General features: G+C 38.0%; 1 protein-coding gene across 1 annotated transcript; it reads right to left on the bottom strand.

The window, feature by feature from the left end:
- Positions 1 to 253: 253 nt before the first annotated feature.
- LOC126092222 (uncharacterized) lies at positions 254 to 13,853 on the bottom strand. The gene is made up of 2 exons (XM_049907715.1): positions 13,340 to 13,853; positions 254 to 1,069 (listed from the first exon to the last, which is right to left on the bottom strand). Exons 1-2 carry the CDS (start codon positions 13,709 to 13,711, stop codon positions 701 to 703), a joined length of 741 nt encoding a protein of 246 aa, XP_049763672.1. The 5' UTR covers positions 13,712 to 13,853; the 3' UTR covers positions 254 to 700.
- Positions 13,854 to 19,755: the final 5,902 nt, after the last annotated feature.

Raw genomic sequence — 19,755 nt, 5'->3', positions numbered from 1 at the left:
AGTGATGTGCTGAAAGCATATTGGTTTAAGTACATGCTACAATCAGCTACCACAAAGAAGTAGAAAAAATATAATTCGGGTGTAGCATTTATGTTACATAAAGACCGACTAGGTTAAATGGTGCTTGATAACTGGCTTTTACTCCTTATGTTTCAGAAGAAATTATGAAGTATACTTAACTCCTAATAGAATTACACTTATTTAAAAATTTCTTCAGCATTGTAGTCCATGAACTTCAGTTCTCAGTAAAAAAGGCATTAATGGGTTAGTGAACTGAGAGAGTGCTTTCATTGTTTATTGAAAAACTGTATAAATGTTACATGCTTGTGTTTTATCTGAAACTTAGGGAACCCCCTTGTAATTTATTACTTTGGCAGAAATTTTTACAAGCTGCAAAGTGAAATATTACTCTGAACTTCTGTAGCTTACAATGATACAAATTTGTCAGTTTAATACAAATTACCAATGTTATTTTATCTAGTCACATTTGTCTGCTGAAAATTTAAATACATCATTCATGCACCATTGTCACATAAGTTGACATCATGCGCTGAATCATACTGTTTAATAAAGTTTCATTTTGTACCATTACTTATGAGAACAAAGCAACATTTCCAAAAACCTTACTGACCATGACACAAAGATTCCCAGTACAGTGCTTACACTGAAAAAAAAAAAAAAACAGTTTATGTTTTGCTCATCAAGGTATGTATTTGCCCATATATTTCACTGATGGTGTGGTCATCCCTGGGAAGACAACTTTTCCATCTACCTTGTAATCATTATATACCATTTCAGTCAACAACTCATAGCCTGCACGCTGTGCTTGTTTTTGAGAGGCCATGGCAGTGAATGCTGTTGCTGTTGCCTTCAGTCCAACACCTTTAACAAGTTGAAATCGAGCACGTAAAATCTCAAGTCCCACATTTTGTCCTCTGTATTTTGGTAATACAGTTAGTCCCACAGCACTCATGTAGTGGTCCACCCCATAATGCTCAAATACATCAAGTTGCTTTGGTAGATCTTCCATCAACATACGCCAAATTTTTCTCATTGCCTCGCCTTTCACCTATAAAAATAAATGTTTGTTAATTTTCATTCCCTTGGTATTGGCCAATGTTGCATGTACTTAGTTTGATATCAAATTCCTTGTGATTTATAAGTTTGAAACCATTAGCTATTGCCTGTATTTGTCATGTAAATGTTGGATATTACAGAAGTGTTAGTTTCATTCGTGAGAACTGAGATAGGGAGACAAAAAAGGAGGATTTTCTGCTATTAGTTACAATAGCTGCATGCATAAAATTGATGAAAGATTTAATTAAAGTGTTTGCACATGTGTTTTACAACTGGTTTGGTGATTCCAGAAAAAAATTACATATGGCAATAACATAGTGCTCTGTATTTTTTCCTACTGTAATTTTAATTTCCTTTTGGAGCCCCTTTCCTTTGTAGGAGATCACCCCTTGGTGCAGACATTCAGTCTTACAATTGTGGTGGTATCTGATCTGGGGTAATTGTTTTAAAATTTGGAGGTAGAAGAAATTTTCTTTGAGATATTTGGCCATCAAGGAGGGGAAGGGGTTGGTGTTAAGTTCCTGATTAGCAGGTCTTGCAGCAATGTCATGGATTCAATTTCAAAATTTTCCATAAAGTGTTGGTTGCAATTTCTAGGTGACGTGTCCAGCAAAAAGGCGCATTGAGAGATTAGGTTGCATGCCAACACTGGGTTTTACCTTTTCTCTTCCATTCTTGATGAAAACCAAAACACAATATTACACTGCACAAGCCCGAATCAGCTGTCACTTAATACATACACACAACTGTATTCCACAACATATCAGGAGAAGGCAAGCACAAATCCCCTCCAGAATATGGCATTTTTAGGTCTGCCTTGATGCAAAACTGTTATCTCCAGACTTTTTCAGTGATAATTTTGTCATGATCAGTGGGTATCCCCCTCCCCCCTCCCCACCCTCCTTATGAACCATGGACCTTGCCGTTGGCGGGGAGGCTTGCGTGCCTCAACGATACAGATAGCCGTACCGTAGGTGCAACCACAACGGAGGGGTATCTGTTGAGAGGCCAGACAAACGTGTGGTTCCTGAAGAGGGCCAGCAGTAGTTGCAGGGGCAACAGTTTGGATGATTGACTGATCTTGCCTTGGAACAGTAACCAAAACGGCCTTGCTGTGCTGGTACTGCGAATGGTTGAAAGCAAGGGGAAACTACAGCCGTAACTTTTCCCGAGGGCATGCAGCTTTACTGTATGGTTACATGATGATGGCGTCCTCTTGGATAAGATATTCCAGAGGTAAAATAGTCCCACATTCGGATCTCCGGGCGGGTACTACTCAAGAGGATGTCATTATCAGGAGGAAGAAAACTGACATTCTACGGATCGGAGTGTGGAATGTCAGATCCCTTAATCAGGCAGGTAGGTTAGAAAATTTAAAAAGAGAAATGGATAGGTTAAAGTTAGATATAGTGGGAATTAGTGAAGTTTGGTGACGGGAGGAGCAAGACTTTCGGTCAGGTGAATACAGGGTTATAAATACAAAATCAAATAGGGGTAATGCAGGAGTTGGTTTAATAATGAATAAAAAAATAGGAGTGCGGGTAAGCTACTACAAACAGCATAATGAAAGCATTATTGTGGCCAAGATAGACACAAAGCCCATGCCTACTACAGTAGTACAAGTTTATATGACAACTAGCTCTGCCAATGACGAAGAAATTGAAGAAATGTGTGATGAAATAAAAGAAATTACTCAGATAGTGGAGGGAGATGAAAATTTAATAGTCATGGGTGACTGGAATTCGGTAGTAGGAAAAGGGAGAGAAGGAAACGTAATAGGTGACTATGGATTGGGGGTAAGAAATGAAAGAGGAAGCTGCCTGGTAGAATTTTGCACAGAGCACAACTTAATCATAGCTAACACTTGGTTCAAGAATCATAAAAGAAGGTTGTATATGTGGAAGAAGCCTGGAAAGACTGACAGGTTTCAGATAAATTATATAATGGTAAGACAGAGATTTAGGAACCATGTTTTAAGTTGTAAGACATTTCCAGGGGCAGATGTGGGCTCTAACCACAATCTATTAGTTATGAACTGTACATTAAAACTAAAGAAACTGCAAAAAGGTGGGAATTTAAGGAGATGGGACATGGATACACTGACTAAACCAGAGGTTGTACAGTGTTTCAGGGAGACATAAGGGAACAATTGACAGGAATGGGGGAAAGAAATACAGTAGAAGAAGAATGGGTAGCTTTGAGGAATGAAATAGTGAAGGTAGCAGAGGATCAAGTAGGTAAAAAGACGAGGGCTAGTATAAATCCTTGGGTAACAGAAGAGATTCTGAATTTAATTGATGAAAGGAGAAAATACAAAAATGCAGTAAGTGATGCAGGCAAAAAGGAATACAAACTTCTCAAAAATGAGATCGACAGGAAGTGCAAAATGGCTAAGCAGGGATGGCTAGAGGACAAAAGTAAGGATGTAGAGGCTTATCTCACTAGGGGTGAGATAGATACTGCCTACAGGAAAATTAAAGAGACCTTTGGAGAAAGGAGAACCACTTGCATGAATATCAAGAGCTTTGATGGAAACCCAGTTCTAAGCAAAGAAGGGAAAGCAGAAAGGTGGAAGGAGTATATAGAGGGTCTATACAAGGGCGATGTACTTGGGGAAAATATTATAGCACTGAAAGATCTAAGTCGAAACAAGGCCCCGGGAGTAGACAACATTCCATTAGAACTACTGACAGCCTTGGGAGAACCAGGCCTAACAAAACTCTACCATCTGGTCAGCAAGATGTATGAGACAGGCAAAATTCCCTTAGAGTTCAATAAGAATAAAGTAATTCCAATCCCAAAGAAAGCAGGTGTTGACAGATGTGAAAATTACTGAACTATCAGTTTAATAAGTCACAGCTGCAAAATATTAACGCAAATTCTTTACAGACGAATGGAAAAACTGGTAGAAGCTGACCTCGGGGAAGATCAGTTTGGATTCCATAGAAATGTTGGAACATGTGAGGCAATACTGACCCTACGACTTACCTTAGAAGAAAGATTAAGGAAAGGCAAACCTACGTTTCTATCATTTGTAGACTTAGGGAAAGCTTTTGACAATGTTGATTGTAATACTCTCTTTCAAATTCTGAAGGTGGCAGGGGTAAAATACAGGGAGCAAAAGGCTATTTACAATTTGTACCGAAAGCAGATGGCAGTTATAAGAGTCGAGGGGTATGAAAGGGAAGCAGTAGTTGGGAAGGGAGTGAGACAGGGTTGTAGCCTATCCCCGATGTTATTCAATCTGTATATTGAGCAAGCAGTAAGGGAACAAAAGAAAGATTCGGAGTAGAAATTAAAATCCATGGAGAAGAAATAAAAACTTTGAGGTTCGCCACTGTCATTGTAATTCTGTCAGAGACAGCAAAGGACTTGGAGGAGCAGTTGAGCGGAATGGATAGTGTCTTGAAGGGAGGATATAAGATGAACATCAACAAAAGCAAAACAAGGATAATGGAATGTAGTCGAATTAAGTCGGGTGATGCTGAGGGAATTAGATTAGAAAATGAGACACTTAAAGTAGTAAAGGAGTTTTGCTATTTGGGGAGCAAAATAACTGATGATGGTCAAAGTAGAGAGGATATAAAATGTAGACTGGCAATGGCAGAGAAAGCCTTCCTGAAGAAGAGAAATTTGTGTACTTCGAGTATAGATTTAAGTGTCAGGGAGTCTTTTCTGAAAGTATTTGTATGGAGTGTAGCCTTGTATGGCAGTGAAACATGGATGACAAATAGTTTAGACAAGAAGACAATAGAAGCTTTCGAAATGTGGTGCTACAGAAGAATGCTGAAGATTAGATGGGTAGATCACATAACTAATGAGGAGGTATTGAATAGGATTGGGGAGAAGAGAAGTTTGTGGCACAACTTGACTAGAAGAAGGGATCGGTTGGTAGGACATGTTCTGAGGCATCAAGGGATCACCAATTTAGTATTGGAAGGCAGCGTGGAGGGTAAAAATCATAGAGGGAGACCAAGAGATGAATACACCAAGCAGATTCAGAAGGATGTAGGTTGCAGTAGGTACTGGGAGATGAAGAAGCTTGCACAGGATAGAGTAGCATGGAGAGCTGAATCAAACCAGTCTCAGGACTGAAGACCACAACAACAACAACAACAGTGGGTTTACACACGTTTTTACTTTTTTTTCGTTTTCTGACGCCCCCCTGCCCCCCATGTCACTGCATTAACAGGTTGTTCCTCATACAATCTATTACATGATAACCTTGATTTTCCAGGTTACTCCTCTGGAAGCTTTATCTTTGAGCATAAGAAATGCAGGTAATCAGTCCCCTGTAATGGTATGATTGTCTAACTGTTAGTTTGGTATCCACATCTGTTAGTATAGAGCAGTTCCTGTGAATGTATCACTGAGAGCCATATTTGTTGTTAACTGGATGCAGCTGTTACAAAAAATTTACACTGCTAGTTTCGAAAGCAATCAGGAAAGGTTACTTCTAAGTTGTTAATTTATTCTGCACATTTATTTTTATTTCGAAACTTGAAACTTTATGTGATTTAATTAATTTTGTTGTTACTTAACTTCTGTAAATAGTCAGCATTCAACCCTTTATATGGTAGATATAACACCATGGAAACATGCTATATAATTAAAAGCAAGCTACAGAGGTGGATTTTCTATTTTTTCTAAAGTGTTTTGCAATCTATTAACAATCAAGAAAGCAATCACATTTGTAGCAATGAACTCACAACATTCTAATTTTTGTAAAAGAAGGGCATGACAGAATGAGGCTTACTGAGCTAAGGAAAATCTTTCCTGTGAAATAAAGATAAAACAATAATCAAAATATAGGCAGTCAATTTGCAACTACATATTTGTGAAGTGGAATTCAGCTGCTGAGTAACATATCAATACCATGTTGCTCCACTCTGTGCACTGTTACCTGGATGGATCCGTTGTGGCACACTGTCCACAAAGTATTGTTCAAGCCTGTCACACACTATGATAGCAGTGTGTGAAAATGGTTTCTGCTATGATGCATTGCATTTTTCATCTAGTTCCAAGCATACTCAATTTGGATTCAGGTCAGTAGAGCAGATAACACATGCTGTTCCATTCAGTTAATTCCTGCCTCCTGGAGGAAGAGGAAGATGTTTACAAGGTGGTTGCAGTGTGCCCTGGCATGATTGCCTTGAGAGGTAAAACCCACGACTGAAAAGTTGACTGTAGGACTGGATAGTAGAGTAGAGAAGCCTGTGCAGATACAGCAAAGAGCTAAGATTAACACTTGACAGTGATAAATTACAGTATAACAGTCCAAAATATGCCTGGCCAACATTTCTGCTGAAAACATTGGACTATTAGCCTGAAATATGCATTGAGATCTTAAATGATGATCATCAGGCATCAAACATGTCCTGAACTTATCAGTGAACAGATCCTGATCTCATTGTGCCACTGATCAGCGTTTCTTTCCAGGTGCTGTTGTGTAGCCACAGAACCTCATCATCATCAACAAAATCATTTTCAGATTTCAATTTCTTCACATGTGGCAGTGCTGTGTAGGTGGGGTTTGTACTGTCGCAATACCTGACAAAAATAGCGAAGCACCCAGAAGACAGGGTCATACATTAATGTGACTTTGTACTCATGCATACCAACAACAGGCATGTAAATAATTGGAGACAGAAAGGCCACCAGAGTGCATTAGCTTTTTCATGTTTGTTGTTGTTACTGGGCCTGGTAGGGGGATATAAGGGGAGAGGGGGGGGGTGAACAATATCAAATGTTGAGTGATTACTGTGAAGTACAATGAGATGCTGTATACTCATGTGAGGCAGAGTTGTCACCATCTGACAGAGTTTGAAAGGGGTCTCCTGCACATCATCATTTGGCTGGATAGTCAAATTGTGCAATATCCAATTGTTTGGGGGGCATTTGGAGGTGTAGGTGGCCCGATGTTGGACTCCATGGTAATGTGAGGCAAGGCATACTCTTGTTGAGGTATTGTGGATCAAGCCCATCAGGACCCCTTCACATACGTGCCTGCTATCCAAAATCTCCCTGCAACATTGGTTGGAGAGCATCAGCAGTCAGAATAGAGAATTAATGCCCCATGTATCAGCTGTATTAACATGACAACACAAATACCTGTATTTCAAGTGGTGCCTGGCAAGCATAGACAGCTGATAAATGGCATCATTTGGTGTTCAGTGATGAGTAATGGTTCTTCCCTGTGTGTGTGTGTGTGTGTGTGTGTGTGTGTGTGTGTGTGTGTCTGCATTATGTTGAGGTACTCCCCCTCCCGTGGCCAGCAAGATCTCCAAGAACATGTGTGGCACCAGCTCAGATGTCAACTGTATCTCTGTGCCATTATCTAGGATTGAAGATATCAAGGACAAGTTACAACAATTGAGGGCCAGGTTGCCTCAAGGGAGAATATAATGGTTTTATGACACACTTCCCTATTAAATCAGTGTATGCATCCATAAAAGTCTGGGGATAACGAAGTTTTCCATCAAGGAAGACCCATAAATGCCATATTCTGGAGGGGATTTGTGCTTGCCTTCTCCTGATATGTTGAGGAATGTCAGTTGTGTGTATGTATTAAGTGACAGCTGATTCGGGCTTGTGCAGCGTAATATTGTGTTTTGGTTTTCATCAAAAATGGAAGAGAAAAGGTAAAACCCAGTGTTAGCATGCAACCTAATCTCTCAATACCACCCCTTTTTGCTGGACACGTCACCTAGAAATTGCACACAACACATCATGGAAAATTTTGAAACTGAATCCATGACATTGCTGCAAGACCTGCTAATCAGAAACTTTACATCAACCCCTTCCCCTCCTTGCTAGCCAAATATCTCAAAGAAAATTTCTTCTACCTCCAAATTTTAAAACAATTACCTCAGATCAGATACCACCACAATTGCAAGACTCAATGTCTGCACTGCTAGGTTATTTGTAAATTTGACTCTATTTTGTAACTGTTGAAAAAAATTCATTTTTTTTGTTGGGCAGTGTAATTGTAACAGATGCAAAGAGGCAAAATTGATCATGTGGAGATAGTTGTGTACTGTTTTGGTCTATACAGCCCTCCCAGTTGCCTCCAAAGAAGCTGTGTTCAGTACTGTTGCATTTTCCTCGGGTTACCTAAGAGCCATAATTTGTAGGTACCAATCGTCAACTTATAGCATTATTTCTGAGTAACCACAACAAAGCAAATTGTCAGTGATTTGTTCCATATGACAGAGACAGAATGTCCAAATGACATCGCTATAGGAATGCCAATTCAGCAGGTGGCTAAGTGTGCTGAGAAGTCTTCTTGTAGTAAAATAGGAAAAAGTGTGCTGTCTAAACTCAAAGTGCCCATCTGAGGCACTCTTGACAAAGTTAAAGTGTGCAACAGGTGTGCTGTCATTTTCTTCTTGTAGTGTTATAATTATGGAAACTCCTGATCTACAAACTAAATTTGATTGCAGAAACTGTAACATATATAGTGACATTCTTCAAGTATTTGGCAAAAACATTTTCCACTTGAGTATGTCCCCATTACTGGACAGATGGGTGGCAACTCTTTAGTACGTAACTTCCTGAAAAAGTTTGGAAAACTGTGCAAGGAGAATGTGACACGGATACAGTGAACCATCTTTTAATCTGTCCAGAAAAATGTCCAAATTAATGACACATCTAACCAAAATATTGCAGCCTTTATGGCCTTGGACTTTTAACTGTATTATTAGAAATGTGATTAACACTATGTTTGTATTTAATTTTAGTGTCTTGATTTTTCTTACTTGTCATGATAATGTATTAGACATTTTTATTTTGCTAGAGCTGCTCCTTTGGTGCAGTTTTCTGCTTTCTCTTCTGCACTACTTGCAATGGCTTTCTCAGCTGCTTTTAAAAATTAGTACTTAAAATATATTCCATATATAAATTGCCCTTTCTCCCATCCTGTTCAACAGAAATAGGATCATCTTCTGTAGCTTCTTTCCTCATCTCTCATTTAATGATATTTCACGTTTGGTTTGATTTTGTCTGAGCTGTAAATATGACACAAGATGTACATATTCCTGTATTTCATTTTCTAACTTCATTTAATATTCTGCTGTACATAACATCAAAGTTTTTCGAAGTTAATAATGATACTGATTATTTTGTAAGTACTAATTTTTTATTTGAAGATGCTGTGATACCTGTAATGATCCAGTTTCTTCTATAGCATCCTGGTACTGAATTATGTTTCTGGGATAATTGATTTGAAGAATGGATGCAAACTTATGTAGAAACATTACAGCTGACGTTGGGCACAATGTAAGCTGCACCCCAGTCAATACCTTTTAAGTGTTCTCTAAAACCACCCATAGTGTTTTCATTTAATGGTCAGATTGTTTTCTTTAAATGTTTGTGAACTGTACATGCAGGTAAATTACAGAATGTGAATAACTGTATAGTTATCTGACTGTCCATTTACCACAGGGTAGGCATGTCTTTGTTGGACTACCATTGCTGCCTCCAGCTAATTGAGTAGGGAAATTAGGAATGGCTAACAGAATATTGAAATTGTTTTGTTGTCAGATTTCTCTCAGAAACATACAATGACATTGCCACAGATTAGTAATATTTTCCTTGTGTATGAGAGGCAGCATAACAACACATTAAAATTTGCCATGTAATTTTGCCACTTACACTTTACTATCAATTAAAAGTGCTCATTTTTGCTTTCTTAGCTTACAGTTCATCCTCATCAGCTCCATTATGGTGTTCAACAATATGTCTCTATACTGGTCCCATGTTTTATAATGCCATGTACCTGCCTTCATTTAGGCCTTCCTCTCAGTCTTTTCTCTATCCATAAAATCCAACCAAGGACTTACTTGCTCCAGTATTAAAATTACAAAACAGAGCCACACCATGCATTGCAAATGTATCACCTAGAGAATCCTGCAGAAATAAATTCAGGGAGCTAAAAATTTTAGCAGTAGCATCTGTGTGTGTGTGTGTGTGTGTGTGTGTGTGTGTGTGTGTGTGTGTGTGTGTGTGTGTGTGTTTTTGCCCTTACAGTGTTAAAGAATATATTGAAATAAAAAATTAAATAGTGTGTCAGTATACATTTTGTATAACATACTATAATGACATTTCCTGTGAAAATTCTATAAAATATATGTATATGTACTATCTTTTTGAAACTAGCTATGTATATGCGAGAGTGTCCAATATCATTGTAAGAAATTATCCACGGGCAAATAAAGAACGAAGAATAAAGCTCCCACTCACCTGGCCACATGTGTTGCCCTCCTCCACCTCTATTTCATTTTCATTTTGATCACAACTACACCTTCCACTACAGCCTGTGCCTTGGTCTATTTCTTTATGTCTCAGTCTTCCAGTAATTCCCACCTTACATCTCGTGACTGCTGTCATTGAACAGCATAGAGTTTCTGAATGGTTTTTGCATTAAATATGCAGTTTGGAAGACCACACATCGTTTAACAAGAGCTCTCCGAACTATTTTTGCTCTTCTACTTAAGTCGTGTTCAGTTATTGTCTTCAGTAGTTCTAAATACTCAAAAATCAGTACAGTGGCTTCATTGTTTTAATTTATATGATTCTCTTTTCAATGTGTTTTATCCTATTTTGATCATAATATAATTTGTTTTCCTCACCTACCATTTTTAATTATTTTAATTACACTGTTTACAGATGCTGAAAGCTGCTCTCTATCCGTATGGACTACCATGAACAGCCAGCTAATTTGTGATCACTTACATTATGTTTCTCTATCCCTGTGTTCTCCTGTCATCATAAAGATAAATTTCATCAGTTCCTTTCCAGCTTTAATGTTGTTCAAAATGAACAGACAATTAATTTAATTTAATTCTACAATCTATTCCTTCCCCGCTCCCCCTCCTTCCACCCACCCACCACCCCACCCACCCACACACGCAATTATTCTCATGAAGTAAGTAGATTTCACCTTCTTTGATGATTTGGAAGTTTGGAAGTTTCTGTCAATTTATTTTCTTTCGACACTGTCAGCACAAATCATTATTTGTGTTGTTTAATTTTGTTAAAAAACATGGGAGACAGTTACTTAATTTCTTTAGAATTAGTATAAGATTCAGTGTAGCTGGGATAACTAACATTGATTTAAATTGATGACCAAATACCAGTTAAAAAAAGGTTATCATATCATGCTATTCATGAATATGCAATGACGAAGCTATGCAGCTTCCTGCACATACATATAACATATTACCAAAAGCAAATGTAGTAGTAGGGTCTTGACACTACATGTTCTAGCAAGTTTCCTTCAATTCCACTTTGCTTAGCTACATTGTGATGTACATACTAGATGCAGCAAAGGATCTGGAACAGCAGGTGAACAGAATGGACAGTGTCTTGAAAGGAGGATGTAAGATGAACATCAACAAGAGTAAAACTAGGATAATGGAATGTAGTCAAATTAAATCAGGTGATGCTGAGGGAATTAGATTAGGAAAAGAGACACTTAAAAGTAGTAGATGAGTTTTGTTATTTGGGGAGCAAAATAACTGATGATGGTCAAAGTAGAGAGGATATAAAATGTAGACTGTCAATGACAATGAAAGTGTTTCCAAAGAAGAGAAATTTGTTAACATCGAGTATAGATTTAAGTGTCAGGAAGTCTTTTCTGAAATTATTTGTATGGAGTGTAGCCATGTACAGAAGTGAAACATGGACATAAATAGTTTAGACAAGACGTGAATTGGGGATAAGAGGATTTTGGGGCGCAACCTAACTAAAAGAATGTTCTGAGGCATCAAAGAATCATCAGTTTAATATTGGAGGGAAGTGTGAAGGGTAAAAATCAGAGATGGAGACCAGAGCTCAATACACTAAGCAGATTCAGAAGGATGGAGGCTGTAGTAGTTACTCAGAGATGAAGAAGCTTACACAGGATAGAGTAGCATGGACAGCTGCATCAAACCAGTCTCTGGACTTAAGACCACAACAACAACAACTAGATACTCTTGATTTTACTATAACCAATATCTATGACTTGGAAAATCTTCAAGAGCAACATCGTGTATGTACAGAATTTAATTATGTTCAAGTTCAAGCACCACTCTTAATTTCAAAAGTTTTCCTATGACAAACATAAATTTGTGGGATTTATAAGTATGTTTATATTGTATTGTATGGAACTAGGGACCTAGAAATGACGTAGAGGCTTCATCCCCATCATAGCCCTCAGTGGTTCACTACACCACAACAGACCACAGCAGTCCACTCGCCCACCACTGCCCCTCACCAAACCCAGCGTTATTGTGCGGTTCGGCCCCCAGTGGGCCCCCCAGGAACGTCTCAGACAAGATGAGTGTAACCCTCATGTTTGCATGGTAGAGCAGTTATGGTGTACACGTATGTGGAGAAAGTGTTTGCACTGCAATCGCCGGCATAGTGTAACTGAGGCAGAATAAGGGGAACCAGCTCGCATTCGCTGAGGCTAATGGAAAACTCCCTAAAAACCATCCACAGATGGGCCAGCACACTGGACCTTGACACTAATCCACCAGGCAGATTCGTGCGGGGGACCGGCACACCTTTCCACCCAGAAAGCAGTGCGTTAGACTGCACGGCTAACCGGGCGGGATTAAGTATGTTTACTTTACCTTTAACTGCTGCCAATTTTTATATTTGCAACTCTTATTTACATTATTAGTGCAGCAATATGTAGCAATATGTTCATTGGTCAGTTTCCTTCCTGGAATACTCAGTGTTAAAGTGGGCATTTTTTTACATTTCTCATCCCCGTGTAAACTTACATGTTTTACATGAATTACTTAACTGATAATTTTATGTAGGGACATGACACCATCTTCAATGAGCAGCTCACTATAATACCAGCAATAGAGAAGTCCATGATGTATAAGTTTAGTAACATTAATGTTTTGCTAGTTATGGATATTAGCTGCCTGAATGAAAAGGGAGAAGGCAGACCTACTGTAAGTGGAATGTGATCAATGTTATGACTTGACATTTTTTGCTAAGACAAACCACTGTGAGTAATGTAAGTCATTTCAACAGCCAGAGAAGTTCCTAATGTTAACTAGAGTCTGGATTTAGCACCTATGAATTACTGACAATTCACTTTCATTTAAACACTAAGCCTAATTGTTACATAGTAATGTTCATTGAAATATTTTGCAACAACCCAAGAATGATCTTTGTCACAGTAAGATTACAATCAATGGAGATGAAAAATGGAAATTATTCAGTAACTGTAAATTCCAATATGTTTACAAAATGCTCTTACCTCATCAGGATTTGATTTCTCCCCTTTGCTGACAACACACGTTATATTGGTCCCAATGATTTCTTCTTGACCATCTGGATATTCTCTTATAGCTACAAGACCAACATTCTGCTGTAGTGATTCCTTCCACATTATTCTAGTTTCTTCCATAGATGTTTTATCTGCCATTAAATTAATTGTCTTGCAAATATCCTCATCTCGGACAAAGTATACCATCATGAGTCTGTCAAGAATCTCTTCATGCATTTCAGGAGTGGCATCCTGTATTCTGTAGACAAGCTTAGAACCATCTGCTAAAGTTGTTTTGCCTTCACACCTAGCCCAAACTTGCGGAAATGCAACATCAGCAGGCCTCTTCCAGTTTGATGGCATTTTGTTTATTTTGATTCAGTGAACATAAAATGCTGAAACCAAAGGATTTCTGTGGCCTTCTCATATGGTATCGTTGACTGAACTGTGCCACATGAGAGGTCATTATCATGGTTATGAAATGAAGTAAGATCTTATCTAGAATTTCTGGTCATAAGTCATCTTATCTCTAGAAAAGTACTTGTTTTGTTATCAGACACTCCCACCTCTTAAGATGTTTTTTTTTTTTCCTTTCTGCCTTACGCAATTGTGTATTTCTTGTAAGTCATCTCCAAAGACAGAGAGCCAGGGAATGCCAAGAGGCAGTACATTTGTGTCAGTGAAAGGAAAGAAACAAATTGATTAAATGATTGATGTACAGCTTTATCTTGCCTTACCTTACTACTTACTTATTTTCTTACTTAATAAATTACTTAAGTCATACATAAATCTGCCTCAATTTTTGTAAAAGAAGGGAGAAACACAAAATATTAAATGCTAAAATGTAATGTATGAAATAAATGATTCCTTATGTTAAAGATAAATTGAAACAAAAATAGAAGTTTAATCTAGACTTCTTTATATTACATATAGTTATTGAAAATCACCCATAGTAGGAATATTGTGAAAATAGCAAAACTGATGGAGAGAAAGACATAAAATAAGATTACTGACATGAATTTAAAAAAATATTCTTCATTTTTCACTGTCCATCAAGAAGAAATAGTATATATATATGGACTGAATCAGAAAACAAAAACAATTTTTTAAAATTTTTTCTGTGGTGTACTGCATACAAAAGTGTCACTTTGCAACACATCAGTTGCTATACATCTGTTGAAGCCTAGAGAAAACTGTGACTATTGTATTTCATGCTTCTGTCATTTAAGTTTCTTCTTTATCTGGGTAGGAGTGAAAGGCAGACTCATTGTACAATGCCAGTTACATAAAACCTACAATTCTTATATGCATAAAGTAATTAGTATACAAACTGCTGATGATATGGGTTCCAGTTACTTTCTAGATGCATCTATACAAACTTAATTCTTTGATAGTGCTGCTACTTTAAGTCTTAAATTACACACAGACTTAAATGAATATATTATATTTGTATTAACATAAATTAGGTTAGGAAAGGAGTAAGTTTTGTTGTTTGGGCAGAAAAATAACTGATGGTGACCAAAGTAGAGAGAATATAAAATGCAACTGGCAGCAGCTACAACAGCATATCTGTAAAAAGAAATCTTTTCACATTTAACACAAATTTAAGAGTTAGTAAATCTTTACTGAAGGTATTTATCTGGAGTGTAGCCCTGCACAGAACAGAAATATGTGAATAATCAGTACAGTCAAGAAGAGATTAGAAGCTTTTGAAATATGCTGGTACAGAAGATTGCTGAAGATTTGATGGGTGGATTAGACAACTAATTAAGAGGCTCGGAATGAAACTGCAGAGAACAGAAATTTATGGTATAACATCATTAAAAGGAGGAGTCTCATGATGGGACACATCCTCAAGCTTCAAGGAATCATTAGTCTACTAATGGAGAGAAGTGTAGGTATTAGAGTCGACACATTTGAATAAGTAATAGTGAGTAAAAGACATTTAGTACCAGTAACTATATTTGCACTTCCAGGTAAAATACATTGAACACAAAAAAAAAACAAGGAACGTTATATTACACGCATAAAACTCAGAGCATACAATAGCATCAGAGAGGTCTATTATATTTCTCATGGTGCATTTTGCCGCCTTCTCACACAAAATATGTTGTTCACACCATTCCAATACTCCCCTTGGAACATATATTTTGTGGTTTTCTTTCACAAGATAAACCAAATAGCCCCACAGTCTTTTCAGATTCCTCCTTGTCCAAGGGCTTTGGTAGAAAGTCAACCAACATGTCTTCTGTGTGTAGGTAGTCCACGGCGATGTCCTGTCACTCTATGTGGTCCCGAATAAAATGGTGTCTTACATCAATATGTTTTGTCCTAGCACTAGTGACATCATTTTTAGCTAGCTTAATGGCTCCTTTATTGTCACAGAAGATCTTTATAGGTTCCACGATTAAATTGGGTTTTAATGAAAAAAAATACGAGCTTACGGAATATCGGACCAGGTTTGTGATTGGATTCAGGATTTCCTAGAAGAAAGAACACAACATGTCATTCTTAACGGTTCAAAATCTGCAGATGTAGAGGTAATTTCGGGAGTACCGCAAGGAAGCGTGATAGGACCTTTATTGTTTACAATATACATAAATGACTTAGTTGACAACATCGGTAGCTCCGTGAGGCTATTTGCAGATGACACGGTTGTCTACAAGAAAGTAGCAACATCAGAAGACTCGTACGTACTCCAGGAAGACCTGCAGAGGATTAATGCATGGTGCGACAGCTGGCAGCTTTCCCTAAACGTAGATAAATGTAATATAATGCGCATACATAGGGGCAGAAATCCATTCCAGTACGATTATGCCATAGGTGGTAAATCATTGGAAGCGGTAACGACCGTAAAATACTTAGGAGTTACTATCCGGAGCGATCTGAAGTGGAATGATCACATAAAACAAATAGTGGGAAAAGCAGGCGCCAGGTTGAGATTCATAGGAAGAATTCTAAGAAAATGTGACTCATCGACGAAAGAAGTAGCTTACAAAACGCTTGTTCGTCCGATTCTTGAGTATTGCTCATCAGTATGGGACCCTTACCAGGTTGGATTAATAGAAGAGATAGACATGATCCAGCGAAAAGCAGCGCGATTCGTCATGGGGACATTTAGTCAGCGCGAGAGCGTTACGGAGATGCTGAACAAGCTCCAGTGGCGGACACTTCAAGAAAGGCGTTACGCAATACGGAGAGGTTTATTATCGAAATTATGAGAGAGCACATTCCGGGAAGAGATGGGCAACATATTACTACCGCCCACATATATCTCGCGTAATGATCACAATGAAAAGATCCGAGAAATTAGAGCAAATACGGAGACTTACAAGCAGTCGTTCTTCCCACGCACAATTCGTGAATGGAACAGGGAAGGGGGGATCAGATAGTGGTACAATAAGTACCCTCCGCCACACACCGTAAGGTGGCTCGCGGAGTATAGATGTAGATGTAGATGTATTTGACATATTAATATTCTTAGCCACATTACTTCCTGTTTGGTGTGAGATAGCGCCATATAGTCAGCCTCTACAGTACTCAATGCTACAGTTTTTTTGCTTTTGACAGGACCATGAATTGAGGCTCCCCATTAATTTAAAGCAGCAGCCAGTAGTGGAGTGCCTAACTCCCAATTCACTCCCCATTGATTCTTTCCATTCTTAAGAGTTCAGGTTGCTCATTGCTTCTTCTACTGTGCTGGCTCATCATTAAAAGACGGCTGCATATATCAGAATATTCTTTCTGTTTTGGTATGCGAGAAGAATGCCTTACGTTGTTCTCTTCATTTTTTTTTTTTCATCCTCAAACTCATTGTCATCATAAATAGTCTCCATTTGCCTTTGACTGTCCTCTTCCTGTTCTTCACCTTCTCTTTCTTCACATAAGGTTTCCTTCTCGGAACTAGGTCAGTGAACTTAGAAGTCTTGCCCTCTTCAGAGCTCATTCCATTTTCAAAGAATATTACATTTATGCTTGTAACTATCCTTTTATTCAATGGATCCATTAATCAGTAGCCCTTTAAATTCCCACAATAGCCTACAAAAATATACTTTTTAGCTTTTGGGTGCTATTTTCCTCTCAGCTGTTTTGGAATGTGCACCATTGCATCACACCCAAAAACCCTTATATTGCTTAGGTCAGGTTTCCTTCCTATCCATATCTCATAGGAGGTTGTATTCCCTAATGCTTTTGTAGGTGATCAATTGTCCAAGTTAACAGCCGTTGATACCGCCTCTGCCCAAACGTCTTTTGATAATCCAGCATCAGTTATCATGCTCCTTACTTTTTCGGCAATGGTCCTATTAGCCCTCTCAGCAACACCATTTTGAGGTGGGCTGTACCTTATGGTATTTTGATGCCTGATTCTGATTTTTGCCAGAAGTGTCTTCAATTTCTGGTTAATATATTCTCTCCTGTTATCAGACCTGATGATCTTAATTTTCTTTTCCATCAACCTTTTGACCATATTATGATATTCCTCAAAAGTGTCACTCTCTTGGTCTTTGGAACTAAGAAAATAAACATGAGTTTATCGTGAATGGTCATCAATAAATGTAAGAAAATAACAACTCCCACCTATGGATTCACACTCCATCGGGCCACATGGATTAACTGCAAGACCTCCATCCTCAAATTCACATCGTAATTTGTCCCAGACGTCTTTCGTTGTTGCAGCTTTTTCAATGTGAACATAATTCACTGAGTCAACCAGTAATATCAACTTTGATTTTGCTTTCCTCTCCTTACTTGAATAATTCTGATGTGTGGATTTCATTGTCCTATCCACCAGGTCCCATACACTTCTACTGCAAATTTCCGCGTTGCATAGTTTTTGTGACCCATAATTCTTTTAATCTGGGGAATTTGTGCCATGCTCATTTTAATGGTAACTTTGATCTCTCTTGACGTAAAGAATAATACAGAAGAATAATGCAAAAGAGTTGCATTCGTCTTGTAAGGATAACTCGTACTTCCTACAAGTTCACTTTTCCAATACTTTCTCACTGTTATATTATGGATGTATTTATTCCAAATGCATCGCTAGGCCCATAACCTATTAGAGTCAACACAGATGAATAAGTAATAGTGAATAAAATACATTTAGTACCAGTAACTATATTTGCACTTCCAGGTGAAATACATTGAACACAACAACCGAGGAACTCTATATTACACACATAAACTCAGAGTGCACAATAGCACCATAGAGTAAATATCTCTGGAGTGAGCATTGCGTTCTGCACATGTTGTCAATATTAAACCAGGATTGTCACGTGTTTTCGGGACTTCGCTGAGCGTGTGCGCTTTCTGCAGCGTTTGAAGTTTATAATATCAATAGTTTTTGTTGTGTTTTGCCGTTTGTTGATAGTGTAATAGCAATGGTGAATTACTGTTGTTGCTACGGATGCAAAGAAAAATATGTGAAACGATGGATAGTAACTTTTCATGGGTACATACCATGTAGCTCTAATTATAGTTATCATATTATTAAGAGACACTGTATATGTTTAAAAATTTTGAGACGCCTTATAATTAAGGCTTGATTCTGCAGACCTATTTTTCTACGATTTGATGACTACATAATAGATATTATGGCTCGTACAAAAGCTTACAAACAATCGCTTCCGCTTGTAAATTTGCTAGTGGAACAGGAAGGGGAATGGTTAGTTGTTTCAGCAAATACTATCCTCCAAGCATTTATCCGTGACTTGTCGATTGTGTATATAGATCACGCAGTCTACTATTTATTCAATAAACTGCGAGCAAGTACATAAAATGCGTTAAATAAATACTTCAAAGTGTCACCAGTAAGAAAAATTGTGCTTTAGGTCGTAAAAATGAGAAAATAAATACACAGAAATAGCAGAAAAACGGACAAATTAGCAGAGATTTAGTCGCTGATGTGTGGCAAATTCGGTGTTTTTCGGACATTTGCAAAAGTGTACTAGCGTACTGTCAAGTCGTTTTGCAAGACTATCACTGTGAAAATGTATGTCAGGCTCTGTAATACTATAAAGTGCCGTAGTACACCGAAAACTACCAAAAATCGAGTGTATGTGAACTGTGACACTTATCGCAAAGAAGCAGGACGTGATATCATTTGCCCATAAAAGTTACATAGCTGGTTTATTCCCAGTATCAAATGGTTACTGTTAAAATGTCTGCGCAACATATATAAATAACCCACGACACGTTCGAAAAGAATCCGTCTGTACTGGGGATGTAGTGACATTCTAAATATACAGGGCGCTATCGTACAAACACACGAAGTCCCGAGATCACGTGATCAGACCGGCAATGTATGTTGACAACACAAAATCTGTTCTGTGCATGTGAATGCTCACTCCAGAGATATTTACTCTATGAATAGCACCAGAGATGTCTATTACATTTCACATGATGCA

Source organism: Schistocerca cancellata, chromosome 7 (genome assembly GCF_023864275.1).
Source record: "Schistocerca cancellata isolate TAMUIC-IGC-003103 chromosome 7, iqSchCanc2.1, whole genome shotgun sequence".
Classification (NCBI taxonomy): domain Eukaryota; kingdom Metazoa; phylum Arthropoda; class Insecta; order Orthoptera; family Acrididae; genus Schistocerca; species Schistocerca cancellata.
Note: the sequence above shows the minus strand (reverse complement) of the source record. Positions and strands in the feature narration are given on the sequence as shown.